This window comes from Euprymna scolopes, chromosome 33 (genome assembly GCF_053919585.1).
Source record: "Euprymna scolopes isolate OS-2025 chromosome 33, ASM5391958v1, whole genome shotgun sequence".
NCBI classification, from domain to species: domain Eukaryota; kingdom Metazoa; phylum Mollusca; class Cephalopoda; order Sepiida; family Sepiolidae; genus Euprymna; species Euprymna scolopes.
Window position 1 is genome coordinate 31,931,569 of NC_136514.1, and position 22,546 is coordinate 31,954,114.

Genomic DNA, 22,546 nt, shown 5'->3' on the forward strand with positions numbered 1-22,546 from the left:
GTTATATAGAGAATGAGAGTAGGATAGTATCTCTTCCCCAAACCTCCTACCCTCCTCCTCCTTCGTTATGAGTACTGCTGCTCCTGCTCCTGACTGCCAAGAAGCTGTGTCGCGCTCTTCGGTTTTCGGAGGTGAAGAAAAGCCGCGGTCGTGTGTACACACAGGCATGGCTGCCTCCCGTATCGCCTCTAATTCCCGTCTCTGTTTTAAATACAAATACTTCTTCTATGTGACGCTATTCATTCTCGGCGTACAACTCTTTCTCGGCTATAACTTTTACAGCATGAACCAAAAGGAATTGGATAAACTACAACAATGGAGGTCTGGACTGCCACAACAATCGGCCGTCCTCCCAACAGGCAGCGATGACAGGGTGAGTTCCTACCCTCTTTCCATCACATTCCTTTGCTTACGGTGACGTTTGTTTGTGTGTGTGTGTGTGTGTGTGTGTATATATATATATATATAATATATATAAAATTTCGGCGACTGTTGCTTCCAGTGATGTAGAGTTTATGTTCGTTTTAGGTTTTGACACTTCCTTATGATATTTTTCTGCTCAAAGAATTTTCTCACTTTAAAAAAAAAAAAAAAAAAAAAAAAGGAAAAATAAAAGATTCGTATACGAGTAACGAGTATTGCTTAAAAACTTCCAAACTCTGTTTTCATGACAGTGGTAAACAGTCCAGCAACCATCTCTTTCTCTCTCCCTCACACACACACACACAATTACACGCACACACCTAGTAAGCCATAACATTCAGTAGTTAAAGTGTAATGTGAACAGACATCTTGCTGCCCAACTCCCCATATAGTATCCCTGCAAATTGTGCCCCAAATAGTAGCGACTTACATCAAAGTGGCACTACTGTTGTGCCTTGTTTTGGATGAAAAGCCAGCAAAATAAATAAAGTTTGTATCCGCAGCCAGCGTGTTTATAAAATAGTGCTCAACAATGAATAGAGCTGTTTACTGGTAATCAAATGTTTATTTGTATATAATGTTTCGATGCTTTTCGTTTCCCGTAATTTGAACGGAGCCAAACTGACGTTTGCTGAACTGAACATACAAAAACAAAAACAACAGTTCGGTTCAAATTCCGTTGAAGTACCAAATTTTATATATAACTAGCCTGGCGAATTAATTCAATGGATTAAAACACGTTTCTTCTTCTCACAAGTATATCTTGCATACTACTATTACTACGAGTGCTACCAAATTCTCCACATGTATTGATCACTGGAAGTAAATACTGAAACCAAAAAATATCTACGTAACAGTAACACTAATGATAATGATATATACTGTACCGTGTGTGTGTGTGTGTGTATATATATATATATATATATATATATATATATATATATATATATATATATGAAACACTAACTCTCATCATCGTTGCTTTGACAAAATTCAACATCAACTTCGAAATTTAGTGGGGTACAATCCTTTCCGTTCCTCACTGAATGTATTCGACTGTGCTCCTCAAATCTCTTGGTTTCCCTTGCAAGAACTCCTCTTTTTACCACAACGTAGAAGAACTTCCCTTTCTTTCTCGGTGTGTCCAGCATCAACCGAAATTTCCACGAACGGAATTTGCCACGGGATTGCTTCCCTGCAGATTACAACTTCATCGTTTGCAAAGCCGATGTCGACAGATTCCTATCTAGAACCGTCCGTACAAATGTTCGGACTTGGTCTGCAATCGTTCCATCTCTTTGAGCCCCTTCCTCGAGTGGAATCCGGCCTTGAAAAGTGGCGATTTCTTTTAGTAGAAAAAAATTCCAACTAAAGGAAATGGTAACGTACTGTGGCGTACATTCTTACAGTGTGTAGGAAATGATGACTTATCTGTCCGTCTCTCCCTCTCAAAACTTCCATGAACAAAGTTTCTTTCCTGAAACTGTCCGTCTGTGGAACGCAATACCGTTTGTCTGCTTCCCGGCCGGCTATAACATGTTCGTATTCGAGTATCCTATTGAATTCTCCATTTAGATAATCTACCCCTATCCAAGTTCTACCGTGACTGATCTTGTCTCATCATCTACCTAACATGTGACCCTTATCCTCGAATGGCCCCCGGGCCTTGATAAGTGGTGATCCTTCAAGTTGGTCAGCAGTTGGAATTTCTAACTCTTACTATGCTTGGCACAAAGTAAAGGAACTTATATTTGTTTGTTTACATTACTTAGTGAGCTCAATTCACATTTTGCGAAAAGCAATGCTTTTGCTTTACGCTCAGTGACAATCGTTAATCCTTTTCAGCAAACGTAGTTATTTAGATGGGAGTTTCGTTTCCCCGTATCACGTCTTCTGTGTGACTAAAGGTAGCAAGTATTTTTTTTAAAAATATAATGATGATGATAATAATAATACATTAAAAGGCTTGTTGCTTTTTTATTTTCCCAATAAATTTGACCACAAATTATTTAAGAAAATATATTTCTCTACGGACAAGGGGAGTTTCTTCTCGCGGTGTAAATATCCCTATTCCTTGCTTTCCAAAGTTAAACATCGGGTCATTTTTTTTTTTTTAATGTAGGGGACGGCCAGAGAGGATACATCAATCACCGAGAGGTACATTGAATAGAGAACAAAATAGCAACATACAATTAAACCCATTCCACCTCCGAAGAGAAGGTAATGCCTGGGGGACAGAATGTTGATCCTATCCGCAAACGTTCATTCTAAAAATAGGTCTTGTAAATAATATTAATTAAAAAAAAAAAAAAAAAAAAAAAAAAGGATCACGGGTGATGTTTATGGGGCATTCCCGGCATTAGTGCAGTCAGTTGTTTAGCAGCACCTCCCAAATGTTTTCATTTTAGCAGGGTTCCGCCCGCGCAAGGGAAGAATTGATAAAGCCCTTTCACATGGCTTTCTAAATTTGCTTTGGGATATTAATCAGCACAAGTGATAAGTCTATTTTTACTACAACTATTACTACTACTACTACAATAACATGCCAAGATCACAGTGTAGTATCTGTTCTGATGCTACATTGCCACACTTCATCTTTTCTGTCTTCGGTCGGTGGAGGACAGAACCTTCATGACTGATACAATTTTTATTTTTGTTCCTATCCAAAGTGCCCCTTTTTGGGGAGCTAGAGTTTGTCTACATTTAGAATCGACCTTGTGTCTAACTCTGCCCCCGTGGGGAGGCAAGTAAATAGGAACATTTCTTAATTAGTACAATTATTTATATATGGGTACGTAGGGGTGCTTATTTATTCCCAGACAACGTTGGGTTGCCCTGCTAGATTTTAATAGCATAAATGTCAAAGTTGTGTTATTTCGAAGATGGTTAGCAGTAGGTAGCACGTGTGTATATATTTTCAATTCATCACAAAAAGATAAAACAACAACAAATCTATTTAAAATTGGATCGGTAGTATTTTCAATTTCATTCATAAATATTCTTTTCAAAACCCATTCATATTTTATATATTTTTCGTTTGATCATTAAATTAAATTTAAACGATATCTTGTTCGACAGTTTAAATGCTTCAAATTCCTTAGAAATTGACGCATCCGCATCACGAACTAATTTATTATCCAGCCCCCCCCCCAGTTATTAAAAGATTAAGGTGCTTGTGCACTTATGTTACCGTCCTATTAAAAATAGTATTTTCAAGTTTTTATTATTATTAAATTGTTCGATGAGAGCACAGAATAATTACAAAACACACTTCCCTCCCTCAAGAATGTCTATTCTAAATGATAACGTTGTTATTTCAGCTCGGTAACATAAGTGCAAAAGTACCCAGATCAAGATAGCTGAAATGTTTACAGAGATCGAAATACATTTTGCTAGATTAAAATAAGTAATTTAATAGGATTTTAAAATGGTTTCGGTACTTCATGCGATTGTATTTTTATTTTCAATAAATAATTGATATATAGTAAATAAAATAATAATAAAAAAAGTAAAATTGTAAGTCACGTAGAGGCGAGAAACACATACACTAACACACAAGTGGCCAAGCAATTACTAATGGAGATTTAGTATCTGTCTGCAGCTAGAGCTATACTATCGGCACTACCTGTTAGTTATTCGGTTGTATTGACATCATCCTCCCAAGCATTACCGTTTTCTTTAGGGTACAGTATGTTTATTTGTCAGCATACCAGTCTCCCAGGCATTCCCCTTCATTGGGAGCAATGTAGTATCTATTCGTTTGCCATGATGATACCATCCTCACAGGGGTACTTATGCACTTATGTTACCGTGCTGAAATAATAACTTTATCATTTAAAATGCCATTCTTAACACGGGGAGGGTGAGGGTATTTTATTATTATTCTGTACTTTCACCCAACAATTTAATAATAATAAAAAGATATGATGATAAAATGTTAATTTAATTTGAAAATACTATTTTAAAAAATAGCACGGTAACATAAGTGCATAAGTACCCTCTCAGGTATTACTTCCTTTATGGATGGGGTCGGTGTAGTATCTGTTCTGTGGTCATGATATCATTCTCCGCCGTTTTAAAGTGGGTGCTAAAGCAAGAATATACGACCAGAGATCTCATATTTTTTGCTAATGTTATAGACTGATTCTTTTATGAAAATAACTTGATCCTTTGAGGAGGACCAAAAACTTTAGGCCTACTTTATTTCCCAGTTTTTACCATGTCAATATCGGACTATCGCCTCTACTCCGATTTCTCGCAAAAACAGTAATTTGACCGTAATTGGTTATTTAATTGATTGAAAATGATGTGCTCGTGCAAAATACAGACAATGCTGTTTTTTTTTTTTTAGATAGAATTTTCAAGTTAAATCCGATTTTTACAGTATCTTTTTGTTTATAAAGTGGATACTAGTGCACGTGCACTTATTGATCCGTGCTGAAATAATAACGTTATTATTTAAAAAGCCATTCCTAACATGGGGAGGGTGTTTTGTACCTATTCTATACTTTAACCTTACAATTGAATAAAAAAAAACATATCAAAAAACTTTAATTGAACTTGGAAATATGATTTAAAAAATAGCGCGGCAGTAAGTGCACTGACTGCACTAGTACCATAAATTTTTAGGTGGAAATATTGAACAGTTAAAAAGTTCCCCTCTCCATGATTAATGGGTTTCAATAACCTTATTTCAGCACGGTTCGTATTCAGCTTAAGTAGCCAAAATTATACCTTTATCACAACTCTGACTTCTAGTAGTATCAACAACATTCAAATTCTTGAATATATACAAGCCCTTCCACCTCGTGTGTGTGTGTGTGTGTATATATATATATATATATATATATATATATATATATATATATATATATATATATATATATATATAATCAACTGACGCGTGTCTCGTCTTCAGAGTGGCTGAATCTAGCGAGATTCAGCCACTTTGATGAGCCGTAGATATACGAAACATGTGTCAGTGGATAATTATATTTTAAAAATAATACATATGCCGCTGTGCCGCTCTCTATTTGGGGGTACCAAATTGGCCAAAGGGAGAATTATTCCCAACTCGCATTTAGGTAAAAATGCACTTTCGTATAATTCATTCAAAAAAGTATCGCAAAAATAAATAATATAGATACACGCGCACAGGTGGCCCGTCAAGGAAGCGGATGAAATTTGTATTATTCTGACTATTATTCTCATCCTTGGTTAACGTTTCGATCGATGTAAACCCTGACCTTCTATGATGAAGAAATCGTAATTCTACAGAAATACGTACTAACTACACAACTAGACAAGATTAGGTTTAAAACTGCGGAAATCCGTAGACTAGAATTGTCCGCATGAACCCATAGCGTAACGGATAAATGCATTGGCACGATCAGTTCTAAGCGACAATCTTCTGAAGTGTTGTAATCTGTTCTGATACTACTGAACTTCGCCTATTCTGTCCTCGGTGAGTGTAGAAGTAATCCTTCTAGACTGAGGCAGTGTTCATTTTTTTGTTCCAATCTAGAATGCCCTTCCTTTGGGAGCTGAATTTTCCTTAAAAAAAAAAAATACTTTCCCATCGTAGTGAGGCAAATGAATGGGGACAATCTTTTGAAGGTTTAAAGGCGATGATAGTTAAGATAATAAATAATTAATACCGGTCGGGTCTCGTATATGAAAATCTATCCCTGAAGATTAAATAACTGGTTTAGTTTGAAGGTAGGAGCTTACATCGGCCGAAACGTTGTGCATAAACAGCCAACATGAAAATAGTAGTCCGAATAATAGTATTAACTTTAATGTCGATCATCATTTCATAAATTCTGGAACATCAACGGACTGATATTAAATGGAGACATTTCTTAGATGACACCGCTTCTTGGATGCAAGAAAAACGTGAAAAATATTTATGTTCAGAAATTTACTAGTTTTTATTACTATATTTATATGTAAAGAAAGTTTTAATTGTAGTTATAGAATAGTGGCGCGGCGAGAAAACAAAACAAAACAAAAACTCCTATTTTTCTTGGATCTACGAGCAAAAACTAACCGAAATTTTTGACGTTACATGAAAATTTTAATTTTAACGAACAATTGCTTTCCGATTGACAGTTTAAAGAAAGACTATTTTTAGGATAAAAAAACACTGTAGAATTTCGGTGTTTGTTAAGATACCATCGACAAATCGATTTTTTAAAAATAAGCAAAAAGAATATTACGTACTTAATTGTCATGCCGAAATAGTAATATATTAAAAAATGACGAAAAATCGAGTAGAAATTTATTTCTAGTTAAAAATAATTTTTACGGAAAATTGTGTAAAATCGTATTTTTCTTAGACATTATAAAGTAGGCAAGAGGGGTTATACGCAGGGGACATAACTCTGAAATGAATATTTTAGATTACTTGTGTCATGGCTGCAGTATTTGTTGTATATAGCGATAGATATTTTTGTTTTTTTACTAAAACACTATCAGTTTTTCTACTCGATGAGTTTTCGTAATTTTTAGATATATTACTATTTTCGACATAATAATAATTAAGTACATACTATTGTTTTTGCTTAAAATGATATATTTAAAATTCGAGGTGCTAATGCACAGAGTGATCGCCACTGATCCGATCCGCGCTATTTTTTTAAAATCGTATTTCCATATTTAATTAAAGTTATGTTTTTTTTTTTATTCAATTGTAAGGTTAAAGTACAGAATAGGTACAAAGCACCCTCACCTCCCCATGTTAAGAATGGCTTTTTAAATAATAACGTTTTATTTCAGCACGGATCACTCTCTGTATGAGTACTAAAATCGATTTGTCGTCTATAGCTTAACAAGCACCAGAATGTCTTCCAGTACATTAGTTATAGAGTAATTACGATTTAAAAAAAAAAAAAAAAAAAAAAAAAATCTCCCCGACGGGAAAATGTGACACAGGGGTCGGAAAGTTAGATTGGAGAGCTAGTGCCCCAGAGGAGGAGTACTCTGGCACGACCATCGCAAATGATCGCGACTCTAGCTTGCAAAAAAAAAAAAAAAATTCCTGGGCAGCCCGGCAGCCTCGTTGGCATTTCTCAGTAAGGGCACCTCAGACGAGTAGCATTATTACACTAAGCCATTCGAAAAGAAAAGGTAAAGAGCCTGTTAGAGCCGGCACCCTAGAACTGCACCCACGACTGCACACGACCAGCATTACCGCAGTCAACAGGGTGAGGGTGGGGGGTAATTTCAAAAATGGCTAAGACTGTTGATTTTAAGGTTGAGAGAAAATATTGAAATACTAGCTGGACGCCCGGCGTTGCTCGGTTTTACAATATGCTTAAACATGATATTTCAATTTATGCAGATTGCGTATGTATTATTATACAATCAACCCTCTACTGAATATTATATATTATATTACGAGGAATAATTTACCTGGTGGTCTAATTCGCAATAAAAGTGAAAATTAATAAATAAATAAAATGAAATGATAATGTAGTTCATCAAATACCGTCTGTGTTTGTTTACAGTATCACGTCAGCTGATATTTGGGCTTGACGATGAATACCCTGATTAATGTTTAGTTTTAAAATATACAAAGAAATGATTTACTGCAATTTTAAATGATACCGTTTTTTTTTAATCGTAAATTGAATTTATTAATAAGAAAAAATTAAAATAAAATGGTGAGTTACACCAGGGTCATTCAATCTGTAGTCGAACAGTCTCTCACTGAGCTGTGTTTCCAGATGTCAACAAATCTCTGTGTGTGTTTTTCTAAGAACAAATTATTCTAAGATTCTATTATCTCCCTTGCCGGTGCAACCTAAAATATTCCCCTGTAATTTTTTTTATTTATTTATAAGAAAGACTATTTTTAGTATTGGATGTTTTTCGAATTTCGCTACTTATCGGACGTATTTCAGTATAAAACATATTTAGGAACACTGCCAGACATATAAACTACTTTTGTATGAAATTTGCAAAAGATAAGCTCAGCCGTTTCGGAACCTATAAGGAACTAATTCTCTATGTCTCTCTCTCTCTCTCACACACACAAAGTGACTTTTATAGAGATAAAAAAAAATGTAAACAAACTGAAAACAATGTCTACGACGTTGACGTTTAAAAGTGATGTTAAAACTTTAAACTGTTAATTTGAAAGTCCTGCCTAGAATTAGGGTACGTCAGTGTCAGCACAGTAGTAAACCTATTCGGGTTTAACCGGCTTCCCCCGCAGGAGAAAGTTTCATGGGAGTATGAAATTCACAAGCGGTCTCAAGTCGCATATGCCTGTCAGGGGAGATGACGACGTCCTTAATTTTCAAATTGGTCACTCATTTTAGTAGTGACCAGGCTCAACGTTGCTTAACTTTGGTGATCTGACGGGAACCGGTGTGGCAACGTGATTATGCCGTATATAATAATAATTATGATTATAATAATATAATTAGGGTGTGTGGTCTACATCCAAGCATTTTCATTTGTTGCTCATTAGGTTTCTCCAACCCAAGATACAGATTCACCCCCTCCCCTATATGCAACAGTGCAACACTATGTAACTGTAATTTAATTTAATATTATCATTTTATACCATTTAAAAGAAGTTTCAAATAAACTAGTAGTATTTATTTAAAAGATTTTTACAGCATATGAAATTAATGAAAATGTTAAACCAAAATCGTTTTTACATTATTGACGCCTTAAAACAATGCTTCTGCTTCATATGCTGCTGCTGTTAATCTAAAGAAAGAAAGAAAAAAAAAAAATATTTTTCAACCGCACGGCGCACCAACCTTAACAATTACACCCTCCTCCGATCCGATTATAGTTTTAAATTTTAATAATTCAGAATTATGATTTTATGACTTTTCAGGTTAAGTTTAAGGTTAATTTCGTAACTAAATTATTTTTAGGATGTTCGTTGTAGTCCTAAAATTTCAATAATCTATTAATATGTAAGTTACGTAGAGACGAGAAACAGTAAACACAATCACACGAATGTCAATTTGACTGAAGACCTCGTTGGGCGGACCTGTACGAGAATGCCCCACCCTAAAAATGCGTTTTTATGTATTTATTTTATTTTAATTTTTTTTTTTAAACGATTAGCAGAAAAAATTTGGAAGAAAAAAATGACTTTTAAGAAGGGGGTTCACTCGTTACAACGTTCTACTTATCTCTTTCTTTACCGACTTGGATAACTTCTCATATTTCGGACTATTTTCAGCTAGTCGTCCAAATTGAAACGCGAAGAAAATACGCAAGCTTAGAATAGTAGTCCGAAAGATAAGTCGTCCGAAAACACGCAAGATGAGAACAGTAAACGCTTGCTAAAATAGACTCGGACGACTATTGAATTGCAAGATGAGAACAGTAGTCCGAAATGAAACGGTGTGAGAATCGTGTGTAGTCACGAGTCAGCAAAGTCCAAGAAGTTTAAATTTTTCATAATTTGCTTGACGCCAAAATTTCGTTCTTATAAATTTATTTGTTTTGAATATATTTTATTAGGTCGGTAAGGAGATGTACAGTAAGTCCGGGATCAAGTAAGTAGAACGTTATAACAAGAAAGTGAAATCCCTTAAAAGTCATTCAATATTTTTTTCTGTTGATGATACTTAAGTCTGTAATCTATGATAATAGTCCAAAAAGTTGAAAAAGAAAAAAAAAGAAGCATTTTTAGGGGGAGGGGGCACTCTGGTATAGATCTGCCTTTTTTTTTTTTTTAATTTTTTTTACAGCGAACGAAAATAATGAAAATGCGAAACCAAAATCATTTACATTATTGACGCCTCAGAACAATGTTCATAAATCTAATCTTAGATATCATGCTTTGGGCATTTTCCAGTATAGCCAACAAAACGAAAAGGTGGCCAAAACACAAATACAAAACAAATGTTACCAAAGCTGAGCTAAGTTACACTTCTACCTACATGGATAAGTTCCTTTTTTTTCTTTTTTTTTTAAACTTATTTTAAAGCGTTTGTTTACTTTGAAACACAAATAGTATCGAGTGTTAAGTTAGAACAAGAAAAAATGGCTGGCATTAGACAGTTATCTGGAAAGTCTCGATAATCGGTAAAAAATCGAAAATTACATTGGTAGAAACCCACCTTATAAATGTCACCAATCGTGCGAAAAAAGTTTTTTGTTGATTATCGAGATTTCCAAGATGACCATGCTGGCCATTTTCTTATTTAAACTTAATTTTAAATAGTTTCAAAACTATTTGTTTTTTCGTTTTGTGGGCTATACTGGAAAATTCCCCATTTTTTTTTTTTTGTTTTGTTAAGAAAACATTGGTATTTCAGTCACACGCGATGACATGAATAAAAAAAATAGGTTAGTGTCAGTAAGTGTTCTTCATAGAATAGTGACGACGCAGTTGAAAAAATACTTCTGTGAAAGTACAGATTAACTTAACAAAGAACCCTTGCCCTGTCCACAACTTAAGTTTAGAATTGGTAAATAATATCATTATTTAGAAACCGATTTTTAATGAGACCGTGCCATCTTTGTTAACTCTATTCGTCAATTTGAAGACTTCCAAATCGCTTTCATATGTCTGTTTCCACACATTTTCGCCTCAGTAACTCGAAACAATAAGACACGACTGTATCTGTATTAGTTTGATATTGCTTTTTGTTTACTCTTAAATATTTGGTAAAACCTAAAATTATATAAAGAAAAAAAAATGAGACATTTTAAAATCTTATTAAAAAAAACAAAACAAAAAAAAACTGTCAACATGACGGTTAAATTCTTTTTTTTTTTTCACATCCTAGTTCATCTATTTACAAATAAAGTTCCGTGAAAATGAAATGTCAAAAAACTGGATTGTCAATGTGACTACAAAATCATAAAATTTAAATAATCGTGTTAGTAAATAAATAAATAAAATCGTCAAAAATAAGAAATCCTAAAATTTCCAACATTTTAAATCATCATTATTAAACAAAAACAGAATTTAATCTAAAAAATACGAATTTCCAAAAAAATTCTCCCGACCAACCGGTGTCCATTAAAAATATTCTCTTCTTTATAAAAGACCGGATTTTATTTCCTTAGCAAAATAAACGAACATTTTCTGTGTAAATGCGAAAATTGCAGTATGTAACCGTTTTTTTTTTTTTTTTTTTTTTTTTTTTTTTAGCGTGTGAATAAATTAAGATAATAAAATTTTAATTTTTTACTTGCAGATTTTCAATTACTTACGCGTAAAATAAATACTAATTGACAGTTTAAAGGCGTCAAAATTATTTTATTATACTATAATTCACCACTTACTAGGGCCCAAAACCACTCGAAAACAAGGGAATTGTCAATTGAATGATGAACAATATTATGAGAGGATTGAAAAATCAATTAACATTTAATTACTTAAATGGATATCTGGACGAGTATTTGTTGACATTACGTTTTGAAGACGACCATGTTTTAGTCTGCATGGAAGTAGTCCAGTAGTGATGGGACGGGTTAGGTAGAATTTCTTTGAGAGAAACTTCGACTTTCGCAGCGTCAAGGAGGAACCCTGGCTTTGCTCGAATGGCGAACTTATAGTGAAACATAAAGATATACACATGCTTACAGGTATCTTTGAAATAGAGTTGAAAAAATAGTGGTGTCCTCTATATTAAAAAAAAGGTAATTGTGAATAAAGGGAGAGCCTAACTTTTAAACACACCGGAAGCTAACACCCGCGTCGCGTCTCTCATTTGAGGCATGGAAGCACAAAAATGATATAATTTTCGAATATATATATATATTTTTGTTTTCACCGCCTTATATAAAAATATATAAAAATACGTAAACTTTTTCAATTAATTTTTTAATTTTTTAATCGCATGTTTATTTAAGTTAATGTTATATATTTTGTCAAACTATTTACATGTTAAAAAAAATATATTTACAGAAACCTGAAAAAAAGGAGCTATAAATGTGTCCATTTTTAGTTGTAACAGTTTTAAAAAAGGTGAATGCGCAACAGAATAGTTTAATAGTTTTAAAATGTGAATATTTCACATGTTAAAAAAAAAGTTAAATTCAAACAACATAAGTACGAATCCATTAGGTGATTTAAATAAAGTATATTAAAATAAAGTAAATTTAAAATAAAACGTAATTATATTTGAAAAACAAAACAAAAAAAAAACATAATTATAGTTGAAAAAAAAAAGAAAAAAAAGAAACTTAAATATGTCTGAAAAAATATAATAACAAAAAGTGGAAGTATTGTATCCGTTAAACATATTTGAAAAGATATTCGTTTAAAAAAATTGATAAAAAAAAGTTCACGCATTTTTATATATTTTAATCACAAGAGGGGGAAAAAATAAACGTAAAATATATTTGGAAATTGTACATATTTTGTATCTATTTTGTACTTCCATACCTTAATTGACAGACGCGGATGCCACCTGCCGATGTGTTTGAAAGTTAAGCTCTCCTTTTATACACAATTACCAAAATAATAATAATAATAAAATAAAGAAAAAATTGTATGATGTTACGTAAAGAAAATACGATATTCCAAAAATTACGTAAAGAAAATACGATATTCCAAAAATTACGTAAAGAAAATACGATATTCCAAAAATTACGTAAAGAAAATACGATATTCCAAAAATTACGTAAAGAAAATACGATATTCCAAAAAGTACGTAAAGAAAATACGATATTCCAAAAATTACGTGAAGAAAATACCATATTCCAAAAATTACGTAAAGAAAATACCATATTCCAAAAAATACGTAAAATTGATCAATTATGGCTACCCGATGAGCGACTGTCTCGCGGTGTCCTCTTGCCCCCATCTTTGCGAAAACACTACGACTTGCTTGGTCGTAAAAAAACAAACAAACAAACAAACAAAAAACCTACTTCATCGAATTACGTAATTTTTGGAATATTTCATCTTCGTTCCGTGACTAGTACATAGTTTTTTCTGTATTTTTTTTACTTTTAATTACCGCCATACGTGTTAATCTGTACTTATCAAAGTTACGTATAAAGTAGGAACGTGCGGACATATTAGATCTTCTCGGATAATTTTATTAATATGGAGATACATAATCAGCTATGAATATAGGCGGAAGGGTTGCTTGAAAAGGTGTGTGTGTGTGGGGGGTAGGATTACGTGAATTTGGTTGGGGGCGGCGTCGGTTTCGTTGCTGTATCCAGTAAGGTCTATGTGACCCTAGAAATTAAAGGTGTGGCCCGAATGGGGAAACCGATATGTCTCGCATGATTACTGATAACCTAATAACTGATATGCTCACCCTTAAATAGAACTTTTGGATTCGCATTCTTATCAGCTGACTTACTGCCGTATTTATTTCTGCTCCACCGCAAGAAATGTGACCGTAGGTTCGGAAAGTGGGATTGAAAAATTAGTGCCCCAGAGGAAGAGTATTGACCCTGCAGTTGATGTCTGGCAGCCCATCAGGCGATTAGCAATAAACTAACTCCTTCTCAAATAGAGAAGACAAAGCCTGTTAACCTGCATAGGACCAACTTTTACACAGCAATCAACAGGGAACAGGTTATTACACGAATGTTGAAGGAAAATCGCCTTTCGTGCTTCTTTTTCTTTTCTTTTTTTGCTATATATGTGCGACAAATGTACAATTTAAGGCAAAACAAATGGTTTCCGCTTTTTTTCCTCATTTTTTTTTGTAAAATAAATATAAATGAAATAAAATAAGTTTTCTTCCCCCCCCCCGTGTTTAAGGAGAATATTCTTAAAAAATATGAGTCGGACATATAAAAAAAACAACAAAATAAGACAAACTTTTGTAAAATCCTAAATGTTTTTTTTTTCTTAGTATTTTTTTTTCATTTAAAATTTTTTTTTTTTTTTACAACAAAAAATTATAACAATGAAAAGTATTAATAAATTGTTTCATGTCCCCAAATCTCGTCCCATCAGTCTGTCCCCACTCCTCCAAAAAAACAACAACAAAAAAAAAAACAGAAGAAACTGGTACTTGTGAACTACTAGGACGGAATCACTTTTTGGTTTTCAGTCGGAATATGAGAAGAGTGCATAGCAGGGGCAGACAAATGCAATTTCAGGACCAAATTGAAAATAAATGCGTGTTTTTTTTTTTTTTTTTTTTTTTTTTAGAACATTAAAAAAAGATAAATATAACAAACTTATAACACAAAATATTTTTTTTTTAATAGAACAAAATAGACTTTTTTAAAAATCTTTATATTAATAAAGTAGCCACAGGAATTCCCCTGTGGACAAAAGTGTTGTGGGTTTGCAACAACAGATGCCACATACAAATTCAATACATCTAGGCTAATAGCCACTATCTTATGTTGCTTTCAAACACTATTTTAGATGCATTCAGTTGTAATAATAAAATACTACATTGCATCTTATGAGCAACACCATCAAAATCGCAACATCGTTAGAGGAAAGAGTCCCTATTTTTCTCTCTAAATATTTAGTCCTACCACTGCTACCAGTTGTCACCGGGATGAATTCTACACGTTCCACAGATTCTGTGATTACACCGACCGTAACTAGCTCATACATACATAGACCTAACATAATATTTCCATTTTATGAGTCATAAATAATAAAGGCTTCCTCGCAAAAGTCTGTCCATTCTGATTGACTGAGCTCTGAAAATTCTCATATTCCAGAATCCAGTCCTTTGCTATATAAACGAATCGTTACTAAAATTAAAATATGGCGTCACTAAGACACATTATTTCGTCAGGCGTCGAGTTCATTTAATGCATAGTCATTACAAGTTGTGCATGTGTACGATACAAATCGCTCTAATAGTGGCTTTTTAGCTGTCTGACTGCTGTTCCTTACTATTCTATGGGGTTTACAGTGGGTGCAAAGGGGTTACTGTTCCCCACTCTCTCTTTTTCACTCTTACTGCGCGTATTTCCCTTCGCTAATGGTTCTTATTATAGTTTGTGTATGTGTGTTTTTGCGTGTGTGTTCGATTGAGCAGGCGTCTGACAATACAATAACATTTCTTTTTTTTCTTAGCCTTCTATTTTTTAAATTATCAATTCATTTCTGCTTTTTTTTTCTTTCTTACACAATTTTGTCTGTGTCGAGGTTTTTAAAATATATTCTTTTAGTAAGTTACGTTTTTTGGACACTAGCCGTTAGTCTATTTTTAAATTATACATAATATCTTCGACTCTGGTCTACACTCTGCATAATCTGTTATGTATACATGTGTGCACGCATACACACATGGGAAAGGGAAGGAGTTTTCTAATTAATCTATATTTTCACCTAACATTTTAATAAACAAAGGCACTTCTGCATGTCAGTGATATGAGGCGAATGTGTGCATTTTAGTTTCAAGAACGGCTGGTAAAATGCGTTTGTCAGCCTAGAACAAGGTCGATAACTCATACTTTTATTTTGATATATGTTTATACAATCTTACTGTGAAAAAAGAAAGAAAAATCTTTCTGTACAAAAAATATATTCTTAAACCTCTAAATGTTTCATGTTTTTAAAATTCTATTTTGCTACAAACTAAAATTATATTTTGATATATTTTTATACTGTAAAAAAAAAATAATTCTAAAAACAATTTATAAATGTTTCATGTTTTTTACATATTTATTTTTTACTTTCAGTTATAAATTACTCATGAAAAGAAATACTATTAAAACTTTAAAATTCTATTTTGATACATTTTTTTTTATACAATAAATGTTTTGATTTTCTTGTTCTTTATTTCGTTATTATATATTTTTGCGTTCTCGGAGACACTTGTTTATATTTGAAGTTCACAGAACCACCGATAGAGGGCATGCAAAGAACAGGGGGCGATAACTCCTCTCAGACGCCTCATGTCATTGACATGCAGAAGAGCCTAAACAAGTCATGACATTTAATCTGAAAATCTTATCTAGAAAAGTATCATGGTCCGTCTTCTGTGTAAGTCCCCATAACATATGTAAATACAGAATAGTTAACAAAACCTCCCTCCTAAATATTAACGTTATAATTTCAGCACGATCCATCGGAATACAATTGATTGCGATCTTAAATAAAACCACGGTAAAATTCCAGCATGAAATGTCTCATAGTTTTTTGCATAAAATTCACACCAAAACTAATTGATCGATTATTATCGATTTTGGAGCACAGCTGCTAGAGGCTGCAGTGTGTGTGTGTGGGGGGGGGCGTCTAAATATCAAAAAGAGGTGTAAACCCTTCTTAAAAATTTAGGATAATATTTACCATATTGCCTAATTGATTCATTTACAAAGAAACACTTATTTTTGTTTACTTTTATGGCTCCCGGGTAACGCCGTGTAGCCCTGCTAGTTTTTAATAAAATTTAAACATAAAGTTTTTGTAACACATTTCTGGAATTAAAATAAATATATGAAACTTAAATAACACAAAACTGAGTTTTCTTTTTTTAAATTTTTATTTATTTATTTTTATTTAAACAAAACAAAATCGACATTTGAATAATACATTATCGATCATATTTTATTAAAAATAGGAAAATGTCTTTTCTTTAAAAAAAAAAAACAAAAAAAAACTATATTCTTTACAAGTTTCTCATATTTATTTTACTTTCAATAATGTGTTATACAATCTTTATGTTCATGTTTTATTAAAAATTAAAAAAAATATATTGTTATAAAAAAAACTTTTGTGTTATAAGTTTCTTATATTTATTTAGAAAGAACTTTCTCAGCACCCCCCCCCAAAAAAAAACAGACATTTATTTTCCATTCGGTCCTGAAATTGCATTTACCTGCCCTTGCTATGCAGACTCATGACTCAACTGAAAACCAAAACAATGATTCTGTCCTAGTAGTGCACAAGTGCTGGAAAACCTTTATTTTTTTTAAACAGAAAAAGAAAATGATTAACAGTCTAAATTAAAATCGGTTGCTTCTTGTTTTTGACATATGAATCCAAGTTACTCTAATGCCGTGCCTAAATACTTGATTGGAGAATCAGCAGAAGCCGTTGTGCCTTGTCTTACATAATTAGTAAAATCCCATCTTCTATGCCGAATTGAATAGGAACCCTTGGTTAGGACAGCTTATACGGCTAATTTTTATTTTTTTTGTTACTAAAGTCAACACTTTTCAAGGCCCAAAGGCAGCTCAACAAAAACTTGAAGCCAACCATGTTGTAACCTACTGGAAAGCTAGCCTGCGGAACAGTTTCACCGGCGGGTAGTTCTAAGAAAGAAGCTTCGTTCGTGGAATTTGCGTTTAGATTTAGGTACAGATGGAGAGTGGAGATAATGTAGGATAGACTAGCAACGCCTCTTCTGTTGGAAAGAGGTTGTAGGGAGGAGAAAAGGACATCGACTAATCCCATCAGGGCAGGATAGGATGCTCCAAGAAGCTCCTCCCCAGATGTGGCAGGAGTACTCCGGTTTAGAATTATTTGACTTTTATAGAAGTAGACGATTGCGTTGGATGTACATTGTTAATTACAAATCATTTTTCTCTTCCCTGCAACCTCTTTCCCACAGAAGAGACGTTGTGAGCCTGTGTCTGCTCTATTATTATTTTCATGACAAGTGCTCGACTGAACTCCAATCTATGCCCACCCCCTTGCCAATCTTTCATAAAAAACAATCGACTAGCTACAACCGCTATCAACAATTTCTCCCAATCTCTATCTGTGCCTAAATCTAAACGCAGATTCCATGAACAAAACTTCTTTACCAGAACTGTCCCTTTGTGGAACATTGTTTCGTTGGCTTGCTTCCCGATTAAATACAACATGGTAGTCTTAAAATCCAATGGAAACAAGTTCTTGTTGAGCCGTCCCCATAATCAAATTCTACCCAATTTACAATGTTAACGATCACTATACTGTCACCTTACATTCATTAACCCTTATCCTCGACTGGCCTTCGGGCCTTGATAAGTCAGGAACATTACGAAAAAAGCCCCTGAAATCCGTATTAATGAATTCAATATAACTCGAAAAATTAATTTCTCGAACTACCGATATTATCATGGAATTAAGCATTGTTTATTTAATATTTTCACACACACACACAAAAAAAAATGATTGCAAAAAATATTTCTACTTTCTTTTAAATTACAGGTTTCACATAATTTTTATATGCAAGATTCTAATATTTTCCTTGGTTGCATGAATGTGAAACTTGCGGCGTAACATAATTTTTTTCATACAATCTTGAAAAGTAAAAAAAATTTAATTTAAAAGTAGGAACATAGAAAAATCATTAAATCAAAAATGGTAAAAATCATTTAAACGTTCACGATAGGAATGTACTGATGCACGGCTGAGGAAAAAAAAGAAAACTAGCACTCCTACTTCTTTTTTACTATCTGACATCATTTTCAGACAGTTTAGCTGTCTGGGATGGTGTTCATCCGTATAGTTCATCTTTAGAAACTTCAGTTTTGTTGACATTCTGCAAAGCGAGAATCTCTCTTTTTGAGAGATTAATTAAGCTATTTTTATGTACAAACAAGGTGTATTTTTTTTTTTTTTTTTTTTATTTAATGCAATATCTTAGGACTTAATTTTACTAATTATCATTGAAATAGACCCAGAAAATTAAAATTTATCTTCCAAAAGATTTTTGCAATGAATTTATTAAACTTCCAAATTTAGCTTAATCAGTTAGCTCGCCGTGAAAACATTTCTCGTAACTTTTTTTTTTTCATAACTTTTTTTTTTTTTCATAACTTTTTTTTTCACAACTTTTTCTTTTTTTTTCTTTTTTTTTTTGGGCAACTTTTCCTTTTTTTTTATTCAGGTGTACAAATATTTTTTTTCCTTCTAGAAATTAATTTTAGGCTTTAATCTTTCAAATACAATAAAAAAAAGTAGTCAGAAACCTACAAAAATATTATGATAAATCGGCTTTCAAAACTATCCCACTTATCTTTATTCCACTATTTTTGCTTGTACCTAAAACAAACAAGTGCGACTCTTAATGAAAGCCGATAATGAACACAAAAAATATATATATATTTTTTCGTCATAAAGTGTATTATTCATATAAGGAAAGATTTATTTCTAGGGTCCTTGAAACCTAATTGACCCAAAGTTTTAAGTAAATCATAATTATATTCTTAGTATCGTTCACATTGAGAACTGAACCTTTGATCTCCAGAAGACAATCACTTACAACTGATTGTTAGCTAATATTTTATATGTTACGCTGCGCGGACAAAGATAATATATATTTTAAAAGATTATGACATGCTGAACGTATTGATGTTACAATCAATTTATTACAAACCAAATAGAAAAAAAAAACTAGTAAATTGGTCGACATACTGGTATAAATTCAATGTAAACGTTCTCGAAACTAGTTGATCTTAAAAGTTGAAACAGAGACTGGTTAAGACGAAACAAAAAGAAATGAAGTGTTTTATTGTATTCTATGAAAAATGAATGTTAAATATATATATAATTCAAACGCTACCGTGTTTGAATATATGGTTAAGTGGCAGTTTTAGTTATTTAGAACTGCTTTAAAGCTTTACCGCTCATTGTTCAACCAAATTTCAAACAATTATTACAGTTTACAGATCACCTTCTCAGCTATATTGGGAAATTTTTTTTTTCAATTTTCGTTCAGTAAAAAGTTATGATGAATTTACTGGTGTTCAAAATCGTAAAAAAAATAAAGAGGTAAGCAGCGTTTTGTATGACTAGTCACTAGCAACCACGTCGCTTCAGCGACTACGATTGCTACCAATTCACCACTCTCGCGAAAAGAGAAGTAACAAGTGAAACAGAGAGAATGAAAGAATGAAAGGGAGATAATTTGGGGGATTTTATTGAAAGCAGACAAGTGCCGTACATTGTTATTGCATATGTGTATGCTATACTTATAGGGGCAAAAAATAATATGAAATTAAACAAAGAACAAGTAAATTGGAAGCCTGGAAAAATCCTGAATTACAATAGAAAAATGCGAGCATGAAAAGTAATATGGTTAAGCTTAAACATGGAAAAGTAAAGGACTAGTTGTTAAAACTGGAATAGAAAAGGATATGATATTCTAGTAAAAAATATAATAAATTAATAACTTAAAATATTGTAGCATTAAGAATTTTTTTAAATTCAATTTATAACATTATCTATATATATATATATATATATAAGTGAACGTGTGTGTGTGTACACATTTCCCTATGCAATAACTCTCTCAATTTTAAGTCTACAGACTCGAAATTTGATATACAGGGTACTGAGATTTGGGAAAATCTTTCTAATCCGTTTTCGGACAGAAATTTGATTAAGGGGTCAAAGTTCAACGATTTAACCTTTGAGAACTCTACCAAACTCATCCGACAATTTTGGGTTTAAACACTTAAAATTTTAGATATAGGTTCCTTGGACATGGATCTAACTTAATAACTTTCTTTGAGCCCCAAACAATACATGTAAAGGGGTCATAATAAGAGTCAAAGTAAAAAAGAAATTTGACCTCTGCGGTCTCTATCAAATTACTCAGACAATTTTTGATCTAAATATTTGAAATTTTACATAAAGGTTATTCGGAGATAGGGCAAGCTTTTTAATCGGTTTGGGTCGAAAATTTTTAGTTACCAATATATAAATGTATGTATGTATGTTTGCATGTCTGGCTAAAACTTTTGACAGAGGCGACTGATTTTTACAAGATCAGTATCATTTTGAAGTTCGCCCTTTCAGACAACAAATATCGAAAAATAGGCTAAGATCCTTACTATCTTCACCTTCAACTGGGCACTTTTCTACAAGGGGGGAGTCGCTTTTTTCGCCGATATTTTTGAAAGTCATCCTCTCCTTTTGATCGTCTAGCCTTAATTTAAACCTACGTCACTTCCAGTTTGGCAGTAGTCGTAACAGCAAAGACGTCAGGATTTTTTTCCCCGTTCTTTTTCTCCTTTGCAGTACGGGTTTGAGCCTGCCTTCCAAAGACGCCAGGGTACTGAGATTTGAGAAAATCTTTGTAATCCGTTTTCGGCCAGAAATTTGGCTGTTAAGCGGTTAAAGTTCAACGATTTGACCTTTGAGAACTCTACCAAACTCCTCCGACAATTTTCGGTCTAAACACTTAAAATTTTAGATATAGATTCCTTGGACATAGATCTAACTTAATAATTTGATTTGAGCCCCAAACAATAAATGTAAAGGGGTCATAATAGGGGTCAAAGTTAAAAATAATTGACCCCATTTTTTTTTTTTTTTCTTTTTTTTCTCAACATACACCTCCAAACACCCGGGCAACTCGTGGCTGAAATGCTAGTATAATATAATATTTCTTTTCCAGTCTTAACAACTAGCCCTTTACTTTTCTATGTTTAAGCTTAACCCTATTACTTTTCATGCTCGCATTTTTCTATTGTAATATAAAAACAAACAAACAGTTGTTTCACAACATATCAAAAATCAATTTTATCTCCGTTCTAAGTTTTTAAATTAGCTTAAAACCGTGTATAAGCTAAGTTTGCCAATTTAAAGTGTTTTTTTTGTTTGTTTTATTCTATGCGTAATACTCAATTTGTTTTAATTATTTTTTTTAATTTAAAAAAAAAAATTTTTTTTTTAACTTATTATTTTTCTAATAAAATTGCATGGGTCGAAAAACTACTGGATTACTTTTTTACCTTTTAAATTCTAGAAGAATAAACAATTTTAGTCAAATTAAAAAAAAACAAACAATCATGTAGTTTCCCGACTCGTGTAATTCTATGGGGGGGGGAATAAAAACTAAAAACTTAAAAATTGATTACGTAGGTGATTACATGAAACAACTTGAAAAAGTAGGCTTAAAGTGAAAGTGTAGGTTAAAGTCGGGGGAGGGGGGGGGAGAGACGAAAATTAATTTAGAGTGTGATCACTTTGCACATATTTAATGTAAAATGATCACCCATTTCCGGTTCACTAGACGGTAATTATCAATTGCTTTCTATTTCAACCCAGACTGACCATTGTTTTCGGGAGTTGGATTTTTTTCACCCACATTAAAAAAAAAAACCGACCTTGTGTCCAACTCTTACCTTGCTAGTTCGAAGTGGATGGGGGGGGGTCTCGAGTTGCTCAATGAAAGGAACAGGTGCTTTTCTATGGGGTTTTTACCAACAGCTGTGATATGTAGTCTAATAATTTTGACAACTCTCAGGAATGACTCCC

General features: G+C 32.9%; 1 protein-coding gene across 1 annotated transcript in view; it reads left to right on the forward strand.

Moving 5' to 3' along the window:
* Positions 1-22,546, forward strand: part of LOC145258188 (xylosyltransferase Oxt-like) — a 545,527-nt gene continuing 522,981 nt past the window's right edge. The window contains exon 1 of the mRNA XM_080116075.1: positions 1-373. Coding sequence (XP_079972201.1) covers positions 68-373 — 306 coding nt within the window. The 5' untranslated portion in view covers positions 1-67. The remainder of the gene's footprint in view (positions 374-22,546) is intronic.